A 16,833-nucleotide genomic window follows, 5' to 3' on the forward strand; every position below is an offset into this window, starting at 1 on the left:
CAGGAGCGCGGGGCCCCATTGGCTGGGAAACCTCTGAGCTGGGAGCCCTGATTGGCTGAGGGGCCTGAGGCGACAGATTCCGGAAAGGGAAAGAGCAGCCAACATGGCGGCGGAGCGCGGCGCGGGCCAGCAACAGTCGCAGGAAATGATGGAGGGTGAGCGGCCCCACAGGGCGGCGACCGAAGGGCCCGGCGGGCGGGGGCGGGGTTGGCAGCCCGTGCCAGTCATGCCCGGGAGAAACGGGGCGGCCCGGGCCCAGCCCCGCGCGCCCCGTGACATCTGCCAGCCGGCAGGGCGGGGGTGGCCCCGGACAGCCGGACGCGGACCCCGGTGCTGAGGCGGCAGTGGCCGGGAGGGCGCGGGCGGCCGGGGCGACGGGGGCCGCAGGGCCGGGGCGAGCGGCGGGAGGGCCGGGCTTGTGGGTGAGGACTGAGGGCGCGGCGGTCCCGCAGCCCCCTGTACCCGCCCCAGCTGCTGGGATCCTCGCACCGAATCCCTGAGCTTGACCCGCGAGACAGGTCTCCAGGCAGCTGACCGGGATACGAGGCGCGGGCTCGCTGGGACCCGCCCGAGGCAGCTCATTGGTGGACGCGGCAGGGGTGGAGAAGGGTCCTCTGGAAAGCGAACCGGTTGAGGGGAACGGCTGACCCCAGCAGAGAGTTGAGTGATAGAATCGACAGGTTCCGGTTTTCAAAGCTATAATAGATCCAGAAGACTAATTTCAACTCTTTGGCTTTGTTGAAAACAAATCTGCATGCGTGTTATGTGTGTATATAATTACATGCACACCTAGCCCCAGGGAAGAGCCAGTCGTGTCTTTGAGCGCTCATTGTACTTTTGGCTCTGCTGGTTTCCTGAGGGCTCCCGAAGAGAAGCCGGGGTCTCCAGTGTCAAGTGCTAGGGAAGGGGTGGAAGAGGCGGCCCCATGTTTGGGAGTGATGGCTGCAGCAGCCAGAGCCAGCTACCTGCTGCACCTCGAAGGATGTACCAGTCAGCCAGGCTGGAGACCGGGGTTGGGGGTGGGGGGGGCGGGAAAGAGCAAAGGCCGCCTCCGCTGAAGGAAAGCATGCACAGGCATAGGGCTGTGAGGGAGTGTGACCTGTCGGAGTGACCAGGAGTGACAGGGGTACTGGAGGAGAGTGTGGCGGGTGAGGCACGCAGGGCACGTGGTGGAGGGCCTGGGTGGAGGGGAGGAGCTCGGGAAGGTCTTGGATCTGGAGACCTTTGGGTCTTTCTGAGCAGGGAAGCACCTCTTCTTAGCCGCCTTCTTCCCGCCCTCCCACCTCTCCCACTTCCTCTTCAGCCGTCTCTTTGTCTTGGTAAATGGCAAATGGGAGGAAACCTAGGCAATTCCTTCTCTCTGGCTGCCACCCATTCGACAAATCAGCAAGCTCTGCTGCCCCCACTTCCCTAGTATCTCCCAGTATTTGCTACCTCTCCTGTTCCCCCTGCCAATACCTTGAGCCAGGCCACTGTCCCCAGTGCCCCACGGTCACCTGGTATGCTGATCTGCTATCCCATATTTCACTTTGGCTGCCCTTCATGAGCTAAGCCCCTGCCACCCTGGGCTCAGCTGCACCAGACCATTGCCCAGTAGACTTGCTGTCCCTTAGCCTGGACCGCAGAGAGGCTGTGCCTAGTGACGGCTAATTTATTACACGTCTTCATGCATGTCACACACATGCTTTTGTGCCTGACAGCGACGCTGATATGTGGGTACTGTACTGCACCTTCTACTTGTGAGGAGACTGAGGCTTCGAAAAGGAAGTAACAGGTCAAAGCTGTGTCTGTCGGGGTAAGGTGCACACTCAGGAAGAGTCATGGGCATTCTAGGCATTTGGGGAGTCAAAGATCAGATTTGGATTCTGGGATCAGATCAGAGTCTCTGGAGAATAGATTTAAACAGACAGACAAGCCACTGAGAGACCAGTTAGGAGGCCAGGCAGGAGCCAAGACCACAGGTAGTGAGTAGCTGATCTAAGACAGTTGCCAGTAAATCGCAGGAAGAAGGAATGGGTGTGGTGGTGTTAGACATGAATTCATCAGGACTTGGCCAACAGCCTTTGCTGGTGCTGCTTTACTAATCCCAGTGGAAGACTCGGAGTTGAAGCAGCGTCCCTCCCCACGGAACACACCCCTCTGTAGATGAGCTGTGGTCAGAGAAGAGAGAATCCTTGCCCTGTGACTGATGACACCATGCAGCCTGCGAGTGCTCTAGCTCTTCCAGACAGGCTTCCACAGAGGTTGCAAAAAAATTGAGAAAAAGGAAAATTATCTGACAGTCTTGCCAAAAGATTTTTTACCAGTCAGCTACATTTAACTGGGCTCCCCAGGTGATGCTAGTCGTAAAGAACCCTGCCTGCCAATGTAGGAGACATAAGAGACATGGGTTTGATCCCTGGGTTGTGAAGATTCCCCTGGAGGAGGGCATGGCAACCGACTCCAGTATTCTTGCCTGGAGAATCCCACGGACAGAGGAGCCTGATGGGCTACGGTCCGACGACTGAGGCGACTCGGCACTCACCGAGTACAGGACTGCGCTGGGTTGACCGTGCCGTGGTGTTAAGACCATGACTCGTGTGGGGCGTGGAGCACTGCTGGCTGTCTTCTCCTTTTCTAGAGCGCCCCACTGCCCACAGTCTGATTTGAGTTAGTCTTGATTTCTTTCAGAACGTGGGCCTGTGAACTGGGCTGGTTTTCTTGGCCAAATGGATAGTGGAGCCTGGATGAAGGTATGTGGCGGGAGGGTCACACGGTCCCCTCTGTGTGGATATCCAGGCCAAGAGGGCGCGGACAGGAGGTGCTTCTCTGTGTGTTACCATTAGCACGTTCAGCCACAAGCCACCCAGGCCTTCCAGATACCTGGCGTTCTTCACGAGTTCCTTGAGAGCAGGAGTAGTGTGCTCCTCACCTTTGTAACCCGCGGCCTCCCTGGTCTACCCTCTTCCCAAAGCCCAGTCCTCCCCTCCTCTGGGTGGTGCCTCACATGGTGCCAGGACACACGTGGAAAGTACTCAAATGTTTGTTGACCTGAATTCAACAAAAGTTCTTGAATGAAGTCTTTCTGACTTCCAGCTGGATGTCAGTCTGTTATATGTTCCTCACTGAGTTCCCTAACGTGAATATGCGTTCTTATGGGTGTGTGTGGGTTCAGTTGACAGGCGGGTTGAATCAGAAGAGTCGGGCGACGAAGAAGGGAAGAAGCAGAACAGCGGGATGGTGGCGGACCTCAGCGCGCACAGCCTAAAGGATGGAGAGGAGCGGGGAGACGAGGACCCAGAAGGTACCGGCCGAGAGGAGGGCCTGAGACCCACTCAGCGGCAGGACACGAGCTCTGCTGTGCTCAGCCTGGGGACGGGGGAGGGATGCCACCCGGCACGGACCCTGCCCACTCTGGAGGCCCACAGGGCCCAGTGGGCGAGGGCTTGGAGCAGGGCCCCCTCTGAGGCGCTCGCTGAGTCAGCTCCATACTTAGGGCACTTGCAGGCAAGATGGATGGTTTCCTAATTTCACGGAAGGCAAATACAGCCACTGGTGATACTGGATGAGTGTGTCCTCTGGAACAGAACCAGGAAATCATGTATCACCCCCATGTTCAGAAAGCGAGACTGAAGTGAAATAAGCATTGCGTGCCTTCCTCTCCTGCCTCGGCCACATGGACTAACTTTATCTCAGAGAGGTCGTTTCTGAATCCCGCTCCACCATGCTTGTCAGCCTGAGGATCAGCTTCTAAATTGTCTTCTTAGTGATTAAAAACAGCAAAATGAATTTAGAGTTGAAAAAAGTGTTCTCTGCCTGTAATGGTGGTTTTTCACCCCTGAACCATGATCGAAACCTTTGTTCTTTGTTTGCTTAGAAAATCAGTTTCCACTGAGAGAAGTGAGGGAAACCATACACACAGAAGGATGTCCAAAATATATTAGGTGGAAAAAGCAGATTTTTTTTACAAACAATGTGCATGTTAAAATCCTATCTTTGTTTTTTAAATATTGATAATAGCATATAGTTTTGCCTACTTGAGAGAGAAAACATGTCCAGTGATTGCGGCGGGGGATCTCTAAGCAGCAGGTTGAGAGGGCCTTGTGCATTCTGCATTTTCTCGGTTTGTCTCCATCGTGGGGGTTTTAAGGCATCAATACTCGTGCATTCCTCTTACGGTGATAAAAGGAAAACTAGTCTTTAAAGTAACATCATGCTCTGTGCCAGCTCACATGCTTGGTAACTATGGCAACCTAATTTCAAGGCAAAAGGCAACTACCACAGAAGTACCACTCACGTTATTTAGGAACTTCAGAGGCAGCGTTCTGGAAGCCATGTGGGTGGAGAAGCGCGTGGGAGGGATGGGTGACAGCTCTCCCTGGGGCTGAGTCACGGGAGGCCGGGGCGAGCGCCTGACGGCACGTCCTGCCACCCAGCGTGCTGGCGCGGGCGCTCCCGGCACGGAAGCGGGTCCCACCCGGGCTCCTGCCTCCAGGAACCTGGCTAGCAGTCCTCCAGGGAGGCGCGCCTGCCTAAGTCCTCAGAGGCCCGGGGCCTGCTCCTTCCTGTGCTTGTTTAGGTCTTTAGGTTCCAGTAAACAGATTCATACCTGTCAGCTGCTACCTTTCCCTTATTTTCTGTAAGTTAATGTTTTAACACTTGAAACATAGGTGAGAGGTTCAGGAAGGTGGCTGGTAGCGTCTGTCTCAAAGGTGAAGCGGGCGTGTTGAACGCCGCCCTGCGCTGCGTGCCCCTTGTGACCGGGATCCTGGTTTGGGCCCCACGTGGCCGCCCTGCCTTTGCTGAGCCGTGTCTCTCTGCGGCTCTGAGTCGATGTTGTCGGCCGTGCCGTCTTCTGAAGAGGGTCATTTTGGGCAGTCTCTTGGTTTTGCTCAGCTCCTTTTATTTAATTCTTGGATTTGTTGACATTCCATAAAGCTATGGCTGATCTAGAGTAAGTGGCATGTTTTGTTTTTTAACTAGCCATTGATTCCATAAAGCTATGGCTGACCTAGAGTAAACGGCATGTTTTCTTTTTTAACTAGCCATTGTTGACAGTTATGGAAAAGCCGGTACAATGAATTTAGCCAGTATAGGGCCAGGAAGTCTCTCAGGCTGCTCCCAAGTTGGCGTGCCTCTCCAGGGCCTCAGTCCAGCGTGTGAGCTGCCCGTCCTGGGGAGGCGCCGGGGGTATGAGGCCAGGATGTGGGCAGTGTTGCTGTAGGGAAGACGCAGAGGCAGGAGGCCGCTGAGCAGTGGCGGTAACCGTCGTCCCTGGGGCACAGGCCAGACAGCAGGCACGCCCACCAAGGACCAGGCGCTCTGCACACAGGCGACCCAGTTTCTTCAGCAGCATGTTGTGAGCAAAAGCAGACTGCATGGAAATGCTCTCCGGTTCTGTGCGTGACCTCTTGCAGGTCCTGATGCACCTGGCAGGCTGGGAGAGCAGCTCAGCCTTCTAGTCAGACGTGCTGCGCTTGGTCCGGACCTGCCCTCCTTGGCCCCTCCGGGGCCCTGGAGACTGCTCTCCAGGGTGGACTGGCTCCCAGCCTCCCCGGCTCCTCAGCAAGCGCTGTTTCACTTACTTGGCAAGGCTCTTTGATCCTGCCGGTTGAACTGAGCTTCATTTTGTTTTGCTCTGTGCAGAGAGACGTGTCTGTAGATGCAGGGCCATTTTCCAAAGCAATGAAAGGCACGTCCTAGAACATCTGATGTGCCTGGCATGACCCACATTTAAGTGACCTGATTCATTGCCACAGACCAGAAGGGAAAGACTGGGGGCAGGCTGCCCTGAGGTACCGCTGCAGGCTGCGCTGGAAGGTGGCGGTGGGCAGCTTCCGTGCTGCTGGCTCGGGTCACCTGAGGCTCGGTCACCCCCCGCCCTTCTGCCAACAGCTTCAGACTACATTTCCTTTCTTGGAAAGTTGTAGGACGTGGGTGGGATCTTGGAGGCCTTTGCCAGTAGCTGAGTTCAGGAGACAGAACCTTAAGAGGTGCCGGTTGTCAGGTGTCAGCTCCACCGCGTCATCGCTGCCCTCGGGTGTCGCCTACAGGGTCCTCCTCTGTTGAGCTGGCCCCGCGCTTCAGGCAGCCCGCCTCAGCTGGCCCCCAATGGCCAGGCACGTGCTCCTGGAGACCAGAGCTCTGAATGGGCTTTTTCTTCTTCCTTTTCCAGAAGGACAAGAGCTGCCTGTGGATATGGAGACCATTAGCCTGGACAGAGACGCAGAGGTAACGCTGCCTGCTCAGCCACCCCAGGGGCCTGGTGGCGGAGTGCTCTGCCATCAGGGTGTCTTTTACGAAGGTGCCAGATTAGTAGGTGGTTTCCCTGGAAGGTCCAGTAGTCGGGGCCTCCCTTGGTTGCTCAGAGTCCTTGTGTTCTCACTGTTTTTAACACCAGTGCTTGATCTCATTGTGCTTTACACACCAAGAATTGTGTGGCAGAGGCAGCACCTTGACTGCTGCTACACGCGTCAGATGATTGCACCGTCCTGGGGCCATGAGGAGCCGCAGGCGAGGGCGGGGCAGCCCCCAGGGGTGACGAGGGGCGCGTGGGCGAGAGCAGGCTTCTTGCGCCGCTAGTTCGGAGGGTCGGTCTCACATCAGGCCGCTGCCTGTCACGGCACGGCTGTGCCCGCGTCAGCTGTCCCCACGGCTCCGGAAGGCACTGTTCCCCAAGCCCCGCCGCCTCCCAGCCTCCTCGTGGCTCCAAGCCCGGGGAGCGCGTCTCCAGGTGCTTGTCTGCAGCTGAACTAGGTTTTGTTTCTGTTTCAGGATGTTGATTTGAATCACTATCGCATTGGAAAAATTGAAGGATTTGAGGTGCTGAAGAAAGTGAAGGTGAGAGGAGCTCGTCCTTGCATGGGAGGGGCCCATGTGACCCTGCAGAGTGCATCCCCCCGCAGGATGTGGATAAACCGGAACAGATCAGTTCTGCGTGGTGACCGTGCTCAGGAAGGTGCCGCACTGCACCGGGAGCGTCCCTCGGGCACCTTTGACCCTGAGCCCTGCAGGGTGATAGGTTGGATGCTCGGCTGGCTGGCTCTCCCCAGGTTCACGCGGTGGCTCAGATCAGCGGTGCCTCCATCAGAGCCTGCCTGCAGCCACGTGCAGCCCAGACTGCGCGTGCTTAACTCACTACAGTTCAGTCTGGTTTTCAAAACTGAGCCACCGAGAGTTCTCTCTGCTGCAAAACAGCACCCCTCCCCTTGCCCAGGGCCTCCCTCACCAAGTAAGAACGCTCATCAGGGCCTCCCTCCATCCCCGTGGGTGTCTGCCCGTCCTGTCCAGGTCAGCACCTTTCTAGAAAACAGGAGGAAAACCCCGTGTGCGGAGGCCAAGTCCGGGGACAGTGGGCCCTCCTGCAGGCCTCCCCGTCGCCTGTGCCAGCTGCCCTTTTTCTGTCCCCCAGACGCTCTGCCTCCGGCAGAATTTGATCAAGTGCATTGAGAACCTAGAGGGGCTGCAGAGCCTCCGAGAGCTGGACCTTTACGACAACCAGATCCGGAGGATCGAGAACCTGGACGCGCTGACAGAGCTGGAGTGAGTTGTGAGGCTGCAGGGGGCCCGGCAGCCACCCCCAAACCAGTCCCGCAGCCCGAACCTGGGCCTGGGGAGCCCCCGGGGGCACCGGCTTGCCCACAGTCCCAGCCCACACGTGAAGCCTTTGACTGGAGATGTCAGGCTGAGCTCCTCGGGGAGAAGACGGTTTCTGTCCTCAGCCCTGTGCTGGGAGCCGGGGCAGCAGGCTTCGGGGGCCCTATGGGCTGCCCGCCCCGCCACGTTCCCCGGGCGGGCTGCTGCCTCTAAGCCCGCTACATCCTGAGCTCGGTGTGGCCTATGCTTGTTAATAAATGCTTTGCCTGTTCCCAGGGTTTTAGATATTTCTTTTAATCTACTGAGAAACATTGAAGGAATTGATAAGTTGACACGACTGAAGAAGCTCTTCTTGGTCAACAACAAGATCAACAAAATTGAGAACATAAGCAGCTTGCACCAACTGCAGATGCTGGAGCTGGGGTCCAACCGGATACGGGTGGGTGTGGGCACAGGGCGCGGCCTGGAGCTGTGTCTCACGAGACCGCGTGCTCGCTGGGGGTCGGTGTTAGTGAAAGCGTGGCCCTTTCTTCTGCACACAGCACTCTGTTGCTCCTCATTCGAGTCACAATGTAACTCTTAGCTGATCCTCCCATTGCACTCTGCCGGGCAGGAGCCCCCAGCGCTTTGCTTTTCAACATGCCGCTGGGTGTGTTTTTAGACGCACCTCTTGGCACAGAGGGGCCCGTGCACAGCAGGGTGACGGGCCCCGACTCCGGGCCGTGGTGGGGTGGGCACAGCCTGGTGCATGGTTGGCCCACACACCCCTGCTGAGTGGCTGAGGGCGGGGTTTCTGAGCCCTTCCTCCACCTCCATGCCAGAAATGCCCCTCCAGCTTTTGGAAGCTTCTAGCACACTGGTCAGCTCAGGCTGGCCCTTGCGAGCTAGACAGGACGAAACCAAGCAGAGTAGTTGCGGCACGGGCTTCTTGTGCCGTTGGTGGCGGTGCGGCTGAGAGCAGCAAAGCAGTGCGTGTGAGACTGGGCGTGGCCCGGGCATCAGCGTGTGCGCAGCGTCCCGTTGGGGGGGGGGGGGGGGCGCCGCGTCACTGCCCTGCCCCGGGGTCCTTGTCCTCCCGGACCAGCCCCGGCCCGTTCTGTGAGGACTGAACAAGAGGCTCGCTCTGCACTCAGAGGCCCCACTGCAGCCCCTGCCGGAAAAGCTCAGCTAGCCTGCTGTGGGAGAGTGGTGTCCCCGGGAGGCGGGCACCTGAGGCCTGCCAGGGGGCGCTCACTAGCGCAGCTGCCCACAGGGCACTGGGGAGCACGGGGCAGAGCAGGGAGGGGCAGAGCACCCCCAGGAGCCTGGAGGCGTCCCAGGCCCGGGGCTCCCGCAGCTGTCACCCGCAGGACACCACCGCGTCTTGTTCTCAGGTTGCACTCTGAAGTGAGGTTGCCTAGGGGGGATCCCAGAGTGGGTAATTCCTGCTTGACATCGCACGCAGCTTCGTCGGCTCGCCCGAGGGGGCGGGCCCTTTCCCCTCCCCAGTGACTGCTGCCTTGTCCTGATTTTCACAGGCGATTGAAAATATCGACACGTTAACCAACCTGGAGAGTTTGTTTTTGGGGAAAAACAAGATCACTAAGCTTCAGAATCTTGACGCACTCACCAACCTGACCGTCCTCAGCATGCAGGTACGGACCGCCCAGCCTCCCGCCCCGCGCGCCCCTGGGGCAGGGCTCTGCTCGTCCACTGTCTCCACGCTGGGCAGCACTTGGCTTCACTGTCAGTGAGAAATGGAGACATCACACTTCACAGATCTGCAACACCCGTGACAGGCATGGACCTGAGGTTTCCTTCCTTAACACACCACGTATCTTCTCCTAACGAAAGTCCAGGCGGTTTTTAGCCAGGGCAGCTCATCTTTCCACAGCTCACGCTGTGCTGGGCTCCATGGTGGGAGTGACACTCCCGTCCCGTCCCGTCCCGTCCGTGCTCGGGGGCGTGCCACCTGGGCATGGTTGGGCAGTGCCCACGTAGGGTGGGCAGTGCCTGCGTGGCTGCGGCCCGGCTCCTTTCGTCAGGAGCAGGTGCGTGGTGGTGGGCCTGGGGGCATCAGTGGCAGGCCATGGGGACAGGACCCCCAGGACCACCCATGCCTCTCGGAAAGCAGGTGTCGTTCAAATCCGTGTGAGAAGCGGGCGCTGTGCTCTAACTCGAGTTACGATGGATGCCAAAAGAAATGAGAACCAAATGATTTTAAATATTCTGATTTTGACATTTTTGAGTTAATTATTTGAGGTAGACCGTTCTCAAGTAGAATTTGAAAAGTGAGTTTTGTGCATCAAAGCCTTTGGCCGTGTGCACGAGTTTGGCCCAGGACGGCGGACGCAGGGCCCTAGTCTGCCTCCCTCTGGGCCAGGCCCCTGCAGGCACTGTGGGCGGCGCCCAGTTCTCAGGAGCCCTGTGTCCGCCGCCCTGCTCCCAGAAGCGCCCGGTCTCACGCCATTCCAACTCTCCCTGCAGAGCAACCGGCTGACCAAGATCGAGGGCCTGCAGAGCCTGGTGAACCTCCGGGAGCTCTATCTCAGCCACAACGGCATCGAGGTCATCGAGGGCCTGGACAACAATGTAAGAGCTGAGCTGTATCGCGGGGTGGGCCCTGGGAAGATGTCTGAAAAGTAAACCCTAGGGACTTCTCTGTTGGTCCAGTGGTTAAGTCTTCGAGCTTCCAGTGCAGGGGACACGGGTTCCGTCCCTGGTGAGGGAACTAAGATCCTACGTGCAGCGTGGCATGGCCAGCAGTAATTAAAACAGAAACCCTAGCTGCTCCTGGGTGTCCCTGTGCCGTGGAGGACTCTTAGTTGTCAGCTGCTGCCCTCTCTTCCTGCCCCTGGCCACCGGCTTCCTGGCCCCACCCCCAGCTGAGAGCCCAGATCCTGCACCTTCCTCGCTCCCTCCTCCCCCTCCCCCCTTCTCCCCCTCCCTCCCCACCAGCCCTGCCCACCCAGCACAGGACAGCCTTAGAAGCACTGGGCAGGGGGGACAGCCCTGGCCCTGAGCCTGCAGGAAGTCCCTGCCCTCCTCAGCTGCCACAGGCCAGCCTGCTTTCCCCCAGCACAGTATTCAAGACAAATAAAATGCTTGAACTCACTCCATTTCACTGGGTGTTTTTTCCTGTTTTAATTGCCAGCAGGTGTAACCTAGTCGGTTGCCTGGTAAGCACTGTTTCAATCTTCGTAAGGGCTTCTTTGGCCCTGGGCCTCATCAACATCAGTGAGGTTTTAGGGGAAACCCACTTTCTGGATTTTGTTTCACCAACATTTACAGAATTCTGGAAGAGGTGGTGAATTCGCCTCCAGTGGGTGTGGCACCTCCCCTGCCTTTCACTTGGATGTTTGCAGAGCTGGCGTGTGACCTGGGTGCACGCCCGGGCGGCGCAGGATGGGAGGTCGAGGCCAGGCTCTGAGAGGTGGGGCTGGGCAGGGACCCCTCCCCACGCCAGTCCCCGCGGCCAGCTGGAGGGTCTGCGCGGGAGAGGGCGTGGCCCCCGGGAGCAGCAGAACGCCAGGCCGGCAGGACGGGGCGGGAACTTGGGAGGTGTCCCGGAGGTGTGCTGCACGGCCCGGCCCGGCCCGGTACTGGACCCCATGTGGGCCTCTGCAGCAAAACAGGACAAAGAATTGTGGCTTTAAAGGAATTGTATTTTTGTAACGTCCTCCTAATCAAATGGAACAGGCTTTATCCAACTAGAGAGCAAAAGTTGTCCTGTATTTTCCTCTGAGCTGCATCTCTTAACTTCCCTGGAGTTTACTCTTGTGGTACGAGGCCAGCGGTCAGTGATCTTTCTCCCAAACGGAGAACGCCCGCTCCCCCGGCGCCGGGGCCGCCCTGCTCGGGCTTCTCCGGGTGCTGGGCCTTGCCGCAGCTCTGCCCGGGGAGACTGTGGTTGCAGACGCTGCACTCTCTGGGGCGCTTGCTCTCCCTGCCCCACCTTACCCCCATCCTTCTCCTTACCTTTTTTTAAGTAATTAGTACTGGTTTGCTTTTGAATGAGGTTTCAAAACACTGTCCAGCTCCCCAGAAAATCTCAAGGTAGCATCAAGCACGGGATGGGGTCCTTGTGTGGAGGTTTGGGCCTGTTCTGACCGCTGGGCGCCCCCGCCCTGGTCTCTGCACGGGGGCTGCCACGGGGTCACGGCCTCCACATGCCATAGAGGCTGCAGCCCGGCCAGTTCCCGCGCACGCGCTCCCCACGCCACCCAGCCCCTGAAGCAGGCACAGCGGGCCTAGCCGGGCCCCACCCCACCATCCCCGCGCCGCCTCCTGCGCGGTTCTCCCGAGTCCCTGTCTGCCCAAAGCCCCTGCAGCCCGCGGGCAGGTGCCTGCCGGCCTGCTGCAGTCAGTGGCCATCTGAGCAGCAGTCGGCAGAAGCAGCCCCTGCCCGTGTCAGCGCCCAGATGGGCTGCTCGAGCGCTCTTCTCTGCGCCAGAAGCAGAGTCCCTTCCAGAAGGGATGGCGCGGGGCCTGGCCCTTCCCTGCCCTCGCCATGCCTTGGGTCCTCTGCCCTAAGTGAAGAGGGACTGTTTCAGGATCGCTTGGGGTTGAATGTCTCCTCGGGACAGGCACTAGATAAACGCTGCTACACCTCCTGCCCCTCAGGGCCCACCCCAGGGGCCCGGGCAGCCTCCCAGCGCCCAGGCCTCTTCTGCTTTGGCAGGTGTTACCTGCCCCTTCTGGCCCGGGCATCTCACTGGGGTCCTTTGGACCAGGATGTGGGAGTCTGGGTCGTGGAGTCCGATGGCACTGGTTTCAGACCCCAGGGACAAGCGCAGTGAGGCAGCGGAGAGGATTTGGTGTAAACTGGGCAGGAGCTGCAGGAGGGCGCAGGGCCATGCCCCCCACCCCTACCCGCCAACACCCCCTTTCCTGTGAGGGCAGAGGGCAGCTCGCCTCGCGCTGTAAGCCCAGCGCCCAGCGCGGTGTGCATGGCCACAGAGTCGCAGCAGAAATGAGGTAATGCAGGAAAATTTTATCTCCTTGTTCTAGAACAAACTCACGATGTTGGACATTGCGTCAAATAGAATCAAAAAGATTGAGAATGTCAGCCACCTAACAGAGCTGCAGGAATTCTGGGTAAGTGCAACGCATGTGCGCTTGCTGGCGCTCAGCTGAGCGGGTCCCGGTGCCTGGAGTGTGTCTGCTGTGGCTCTAGGGGCTGGGCCAGGGACCGAGGGCTCGGGGGGCCGCAGACGCAGTCCCCACGCTGCGTGTGGCCTTCCAGCAACAGCGTCACCAGCGAGCTGGGTAAAGTCACGGCAGTCAGGCCCTGCCCCAGCCCAGAGGCAGAGCAGTCGATGGCCAGGCGCGTGAGAACCTGGGAAGCCGTGATCCGTGTGGGTTAGTCCCAGGATCGCCGTGTGGCTGGAGGGCTTCCAGACGCAGCCCTCGGGCCGTGCTTCCAGCTCAGATAGCCCAGAACCACGGGAGGAAGTATGGATGGGCCTCTGTGGTTGGTCACCTTGGAACGTGCCTCGTGTTGGTCTCATGGCGATGGGGGTGGTTCCTGGAGCCCACTGATGAGAAACGAGGCAAAAGAAGCGGGCGTTGCAGGTCCACCCCCAGCTGAGATCCTCAGGGTCAAGGTTCCACATGCGTGCCCCAAGCGTGACTCCTACAGGGAGTGCCATGTGTAAAGCAGCGTCGTCAGAGATCTGTGCTGTGTCCACGGCCTGCCCCTTGCTTGGCCAGCCATTCTGCCAGCCCTTTGGCGTCCTGGGTGTTCTCTGCTCCCCGTCTCAGAAGTGCCCCGGGCTTCCCTGTGAGCACGCCGCTGCCCCCTAGTGACGGCACAGGGCACGACGCCAGGGCCGGCCTCCGAAGTCCGGCGTGAAGCGAGCCGTGGGAGCTGCGGTTTGGTGTGCAGCCCAGCCCTGCAGGAGGGTGTGGCCGGGGATCGGCAGAGGATCCGAGCAGAGAGATTCGGTCTGAAGAGGCAGGGAGCCACACAGCCAGAGCAGGAGCCCAGAGCCGGGGTCCTGACGGGCTGCTCCAGCACCGGGGCACGCGGCACACAACATGCGCCCACCCCTCACCCCAGCCCAGCCAGGTGCCGGCCCTCGTGCCCCTGCGATCCTCCCGGGAGCCTGTGCTGGCCTGAGTGACAGAGGCCCCAGGAGGCAGGATGCCCCCACGATGGGGTCGTAAGCAGACTGGCTGTGTCTGGGGGGCTCGCGTGCTCTCCGACCCCCAGCTTTCTATGAAGTAGCAGACTCCTAGTCTGATGCCAGCAGCCTACAAGTGATTTTGTTGCGTCAGAAAAATAGCTTGAGCATTCTCCCACATCTGGGTTTTGTTTCAAGCGTTGCTGAATTGGAGGGGAAGTGAATGTGAATTTTGTATGTAAATGTCAACCACTGGAATAGACTCTGGAGACCGTGTGCCTAGAGCGCCATCCCGGCTGTGTCTGCAGCAGGACCCCAGCGTGGGTTCAGGCAGGACGCTCACGTGTGAGCCCAGGCTCACCCGCCAGGAGTTGGCAGAGTCCTCGGGGTCACCAGCGTGCCCACGCGACCACACGTACCCAGGAGAGAGACGGCCACAGGCCGCCGTCCCCGTGTGCTCTGCCTGCGAGGGGTGCTGGTCAGGACGTTGGGGGGACCTCCACTGTGTGTCCACGTAACGCAGCGGTCAAGTGTGGAACGGCTGGAGAACAAGCTCGCGGCCGCAGGGAGCAGCCCGCTGCATCTGGGTGCGGGCCCTGCTGCACGACCAGCAGCCAGCTTGCTTTAAAGGTCACTTCCTGTGACAGGAAAAACCGAGAAGGAGGCAGGAGGCGGTCTAGATCGGAAGGAACTAAAGTGGTGCTTCCGGGAGGTTCTTTGAGAAGACGAGCGCATCGGGAGCTCACTCCCCACGCCTTGCTCCTTCACACCTCGGCTGGGAAGATCTCAGGAGAGACATACAGACCACCGCCCCCCACCCACCCCGCCGCGTGACCCTTCCAGATGTTCTAGACTTTTTGTGGAGACAATACAGGTGAATGGTTTTGAGTTTCATTTTGAACACATACAAAGACGCATCTGGGAGTTCCCTTGTCTAAGGCGAGGGAACACACTTGGCGCTGAGCAAAACCCCTAGGTCCACTCTCCTAAATCCTGGGGAAAGCGCTGGAGGCTGGCCGTGCTCGGAACACCCGAACTGATGAGGCCCGGGGCTTGTGAACGCAGTAACTGCCGGGACAGCGGAGTCAGCACACCTGTGACGGCTCACGGGGGGAGCATGTGGCGTGCACGTCTGGCTCAGATGACTGGAGGGGAGAGGAGGCGCGGGCGAGTCACGGACACCACCACCAGCGACACGGGAAAGGGGTCGGAGTAGATCCGGCTGCCACGCCCTCCGCTCTGAAGGAGAGACAGGGCTCAGTTTGTTCCATGAAGGTGTCTTTTCACTTCTGTGGACGTTATTGACACTCACGTGATACAGACTTGCCTTAAGAACACACCTCGCAGCACTCCCCCGTTATCGCCGTATTTTGTAGCAGAAACACAGAAGCCATGTTTTTTAAGGAAGAAAATACAAAAAATGCTTATAAATAGACTGTGTGTTTTGCCAAAAGAAAGGTAGAAGGTGCTGCTTAAAACACAAAACAAACACTAAGACCAACTGGAGAGCAGAGCCGTCCGTCCAGTCTGGAAGGTGTGGGGCAGTAAGACTGTGGGCGCCAGGGGCCCCCGGACCACAGCAGGAGCCAGACAGCCGTGCTTACCAAGGGGCACGTGTTGAAGGAGTGCACCCCGTGCTCATGCGGCCCCTGTTGGCTGGCCGGCTGTAGCCCCAGCCCCTGGGCCACAGCCTCCTCCTGCCCTGACTGCACGTGGTGGAGCCCGGAGGACGGTGATGGACGGGCGGGGCGGGGCGCTGGTCACGGCTCCTCCAGAAGCAGCCCTTGTCCCTTTGCGGTAGAGGCACCGCGCCCCCTGGGAGCAGGCCTCGGGGCCTCCACAGCCTCCGAGTTTGGAAACCTGGGTGTCCCAGGGCGGCTGGCACACGAGGCCCACGGGGAGTTCCGTGAACACGGGCTTCCTTAAGCAGGCGAGTCTGAGAAACCCTCTCTGCCTGGGGCAGGGGCGGGCACTGTGTGGCGGCTCCTTCGTCCCTCTACCGGACATGGACTTAGCGCGTCCGCCAGGTTCCTCCCGCGGGACGCAGCCCGGCCAGCGCACGCCCGGGGGACGGCCGGCCTATCTTCTGCATGGGGCGGGGTGAGGGCCGTGGGGTCCTGAGGCATCTCTTGACGCGTGCCTGTCCCCCCAGATGAACGACAACCTCCTGGACTGCTGGAGTGACCTGGACGAGCTGAAGGGCGCCAGGAGCCTGGAGACGGTGTACCTGGAGCGGAACCCCCTGCAGCGGGACCCGCAGTACCGGCGGAAGATCATGCTGGCCCTGCCCAGCGTGCGGCAGATCGACGCCACCTTCGTCAGGTTCTGAGGCCCGCTCCTGCAGAGCCTCCCGGCCACGGTTCTAGCCCGCCCGCCGCTCCTGCAGCGTCACTGTATCGGCAGTCACAAACCCAGAGGCAATAAAAAGGCGCTGAGTGAAGCTGCGTGTGCCGGGCCGTCCCCGCCGACCAGGTGTGGCCCCCCCGCGCTCCGTGTCCTCCCCTCAGAGGGCGCTCAGAGCCCCCCCAAGGGTGAAGCAGTGAGTCTGGGAGAGTGTCCAGGGGCCCTCGGGCCTTTCTGCCCACAATTCTGCAGTCTCTTGGGCCAGTAGATGCCCTTTGTAAACTGTATGTATTAGCAATAAACTGCAGGCAGAGGGCGTCTCAGCCCCGTGTGCCGCAGCCCCCAGTGCCCTTGGAGGGCGGGGGGCCCCACCGGTCCCCGCAGCCCTCAGGCCGGAGGAGCAGCCTCTGCACGCGGTGTGGGACCGCTGGCGGGTCTGAGCCCACCAGGTCTCCACAGGACTGTGTCCAGAGAGCTGCCCTCGTTGCCACGCTTACGTTGCCCCTTCTTACCCCATCAGTGTGTTTTTCTGTATAAACTCACACCCACAGTCACCCTGAGTGTGACAAGGACCTTGTCATCTCGCGGGGCCTCAGACTTGCCCTTCTGCAGCCTAAGAACCAAACCACGCGGTCCCCGGGGCTCCTCCTGCTTCCGAGGCTCGAGCTGAGCGGCCAGTGTGGGCCCCTCCTGCCTCGTGTGTCTGCGTCGGTTCAAGGTTAAGTTTGTTAAAATGGAATTAAAACTGCATGTCCTCGGCTGCGTCTGTAGCCACGTCTCACAGGGGCAGCCAGTCCCTGTGGTCACAGGG

At 59.6% G+C, this 16,833-nt stretch overlaps 1 protein-coding gene across 3 annotated transcripts; it reads left to right on the forward strand.

Annotated features, from left to right (window-relative positions):
• The first annotated feature begins 4 nt into the window (after positions 1-4).
• On the forward strand, positions 5-16,119 carry PPP1R7 (protein phosphatase 1 regulatory subunit 7). 3 transcript variants are annotated; one of them, XM_019958053.2, is made up of 10 exons: positions 5-155; positions 3,155-3,283; positions 6,155-6,210; positions 6,754-6,819; positions 7,391-7,521; positions 7,852-8,014; positions 9,093-9,209; positions 10,042-10,146; positions 12,565-12,651; positions 15,832-16,119. In XM_019958053.2, exons 1-10 carry the CDS (start codon positions 104-106, stop codon positions 16,006-16,008), a joined length of 1,083 nt encoding a protein of 360 aa, XP_019813612.1. In that variant the 5' UTR covers positions 5-103; the 3' UTR covers positions 16,009-16,119. The 3 variants fall into 3 exon arrangements, with proteins under 3 accessions (XP_019813612.1, XP_070643180.1, XP_019813613.1); XM_019958054.2 differs by lacking the exon at positions 5-155 and adding an exon at positions 2,671-2,732; XM_070787079.1 differs by lacking the exon at positions 3,155-3,283 and having other exon boundaries at positions 89-155.
• Positions 16,120-16,833: the final 714 nt, after the last annotated feature.

The sequence above is a fragment of the Bos indicus genome, chromosome 3 (assembly GCF_029378745.1).
Source record: "Bos indicus isolate NIAB-ARS_2022 breed Sahiwal x Tharparkar chromosome 3, NIAB-ARS_B.indTharparkar_mat_pri_1.0, whole genome shotgun sequence".
Taxonomy (NCBI): Eukaryota; Metazoa; Chordata; class Mammalia; order Artiodactyla; family Bovidae; genus Bos; species Bos indicus.

Excerpts from the sequence above, each read along its gene's own strand:
- PPP1R7 (XM_019958053.2), top strand. The coding sequence starts at position 104 with ATGGCGGCGGAGCGCGGCGCGGGCCAGCAACAGTCGCAGGAAATGATG. Across the intron at positions 6,820-7,390 it reads AGGTGCTGAAGAAAGTGAAG|ACGCTCTGCCTCCGGCAGAA; the intron begins GTGAGAGGAGCT and ends TCTGTCCCCCAG. Across the intron at positions 9,210-10,041 it reads TGACCGTCCTCAGCATGCAG|AGCAACCGGCTGACCAAGAT; the intron begins GTACGGACCGCC and ends CTCTCCCTGCAG.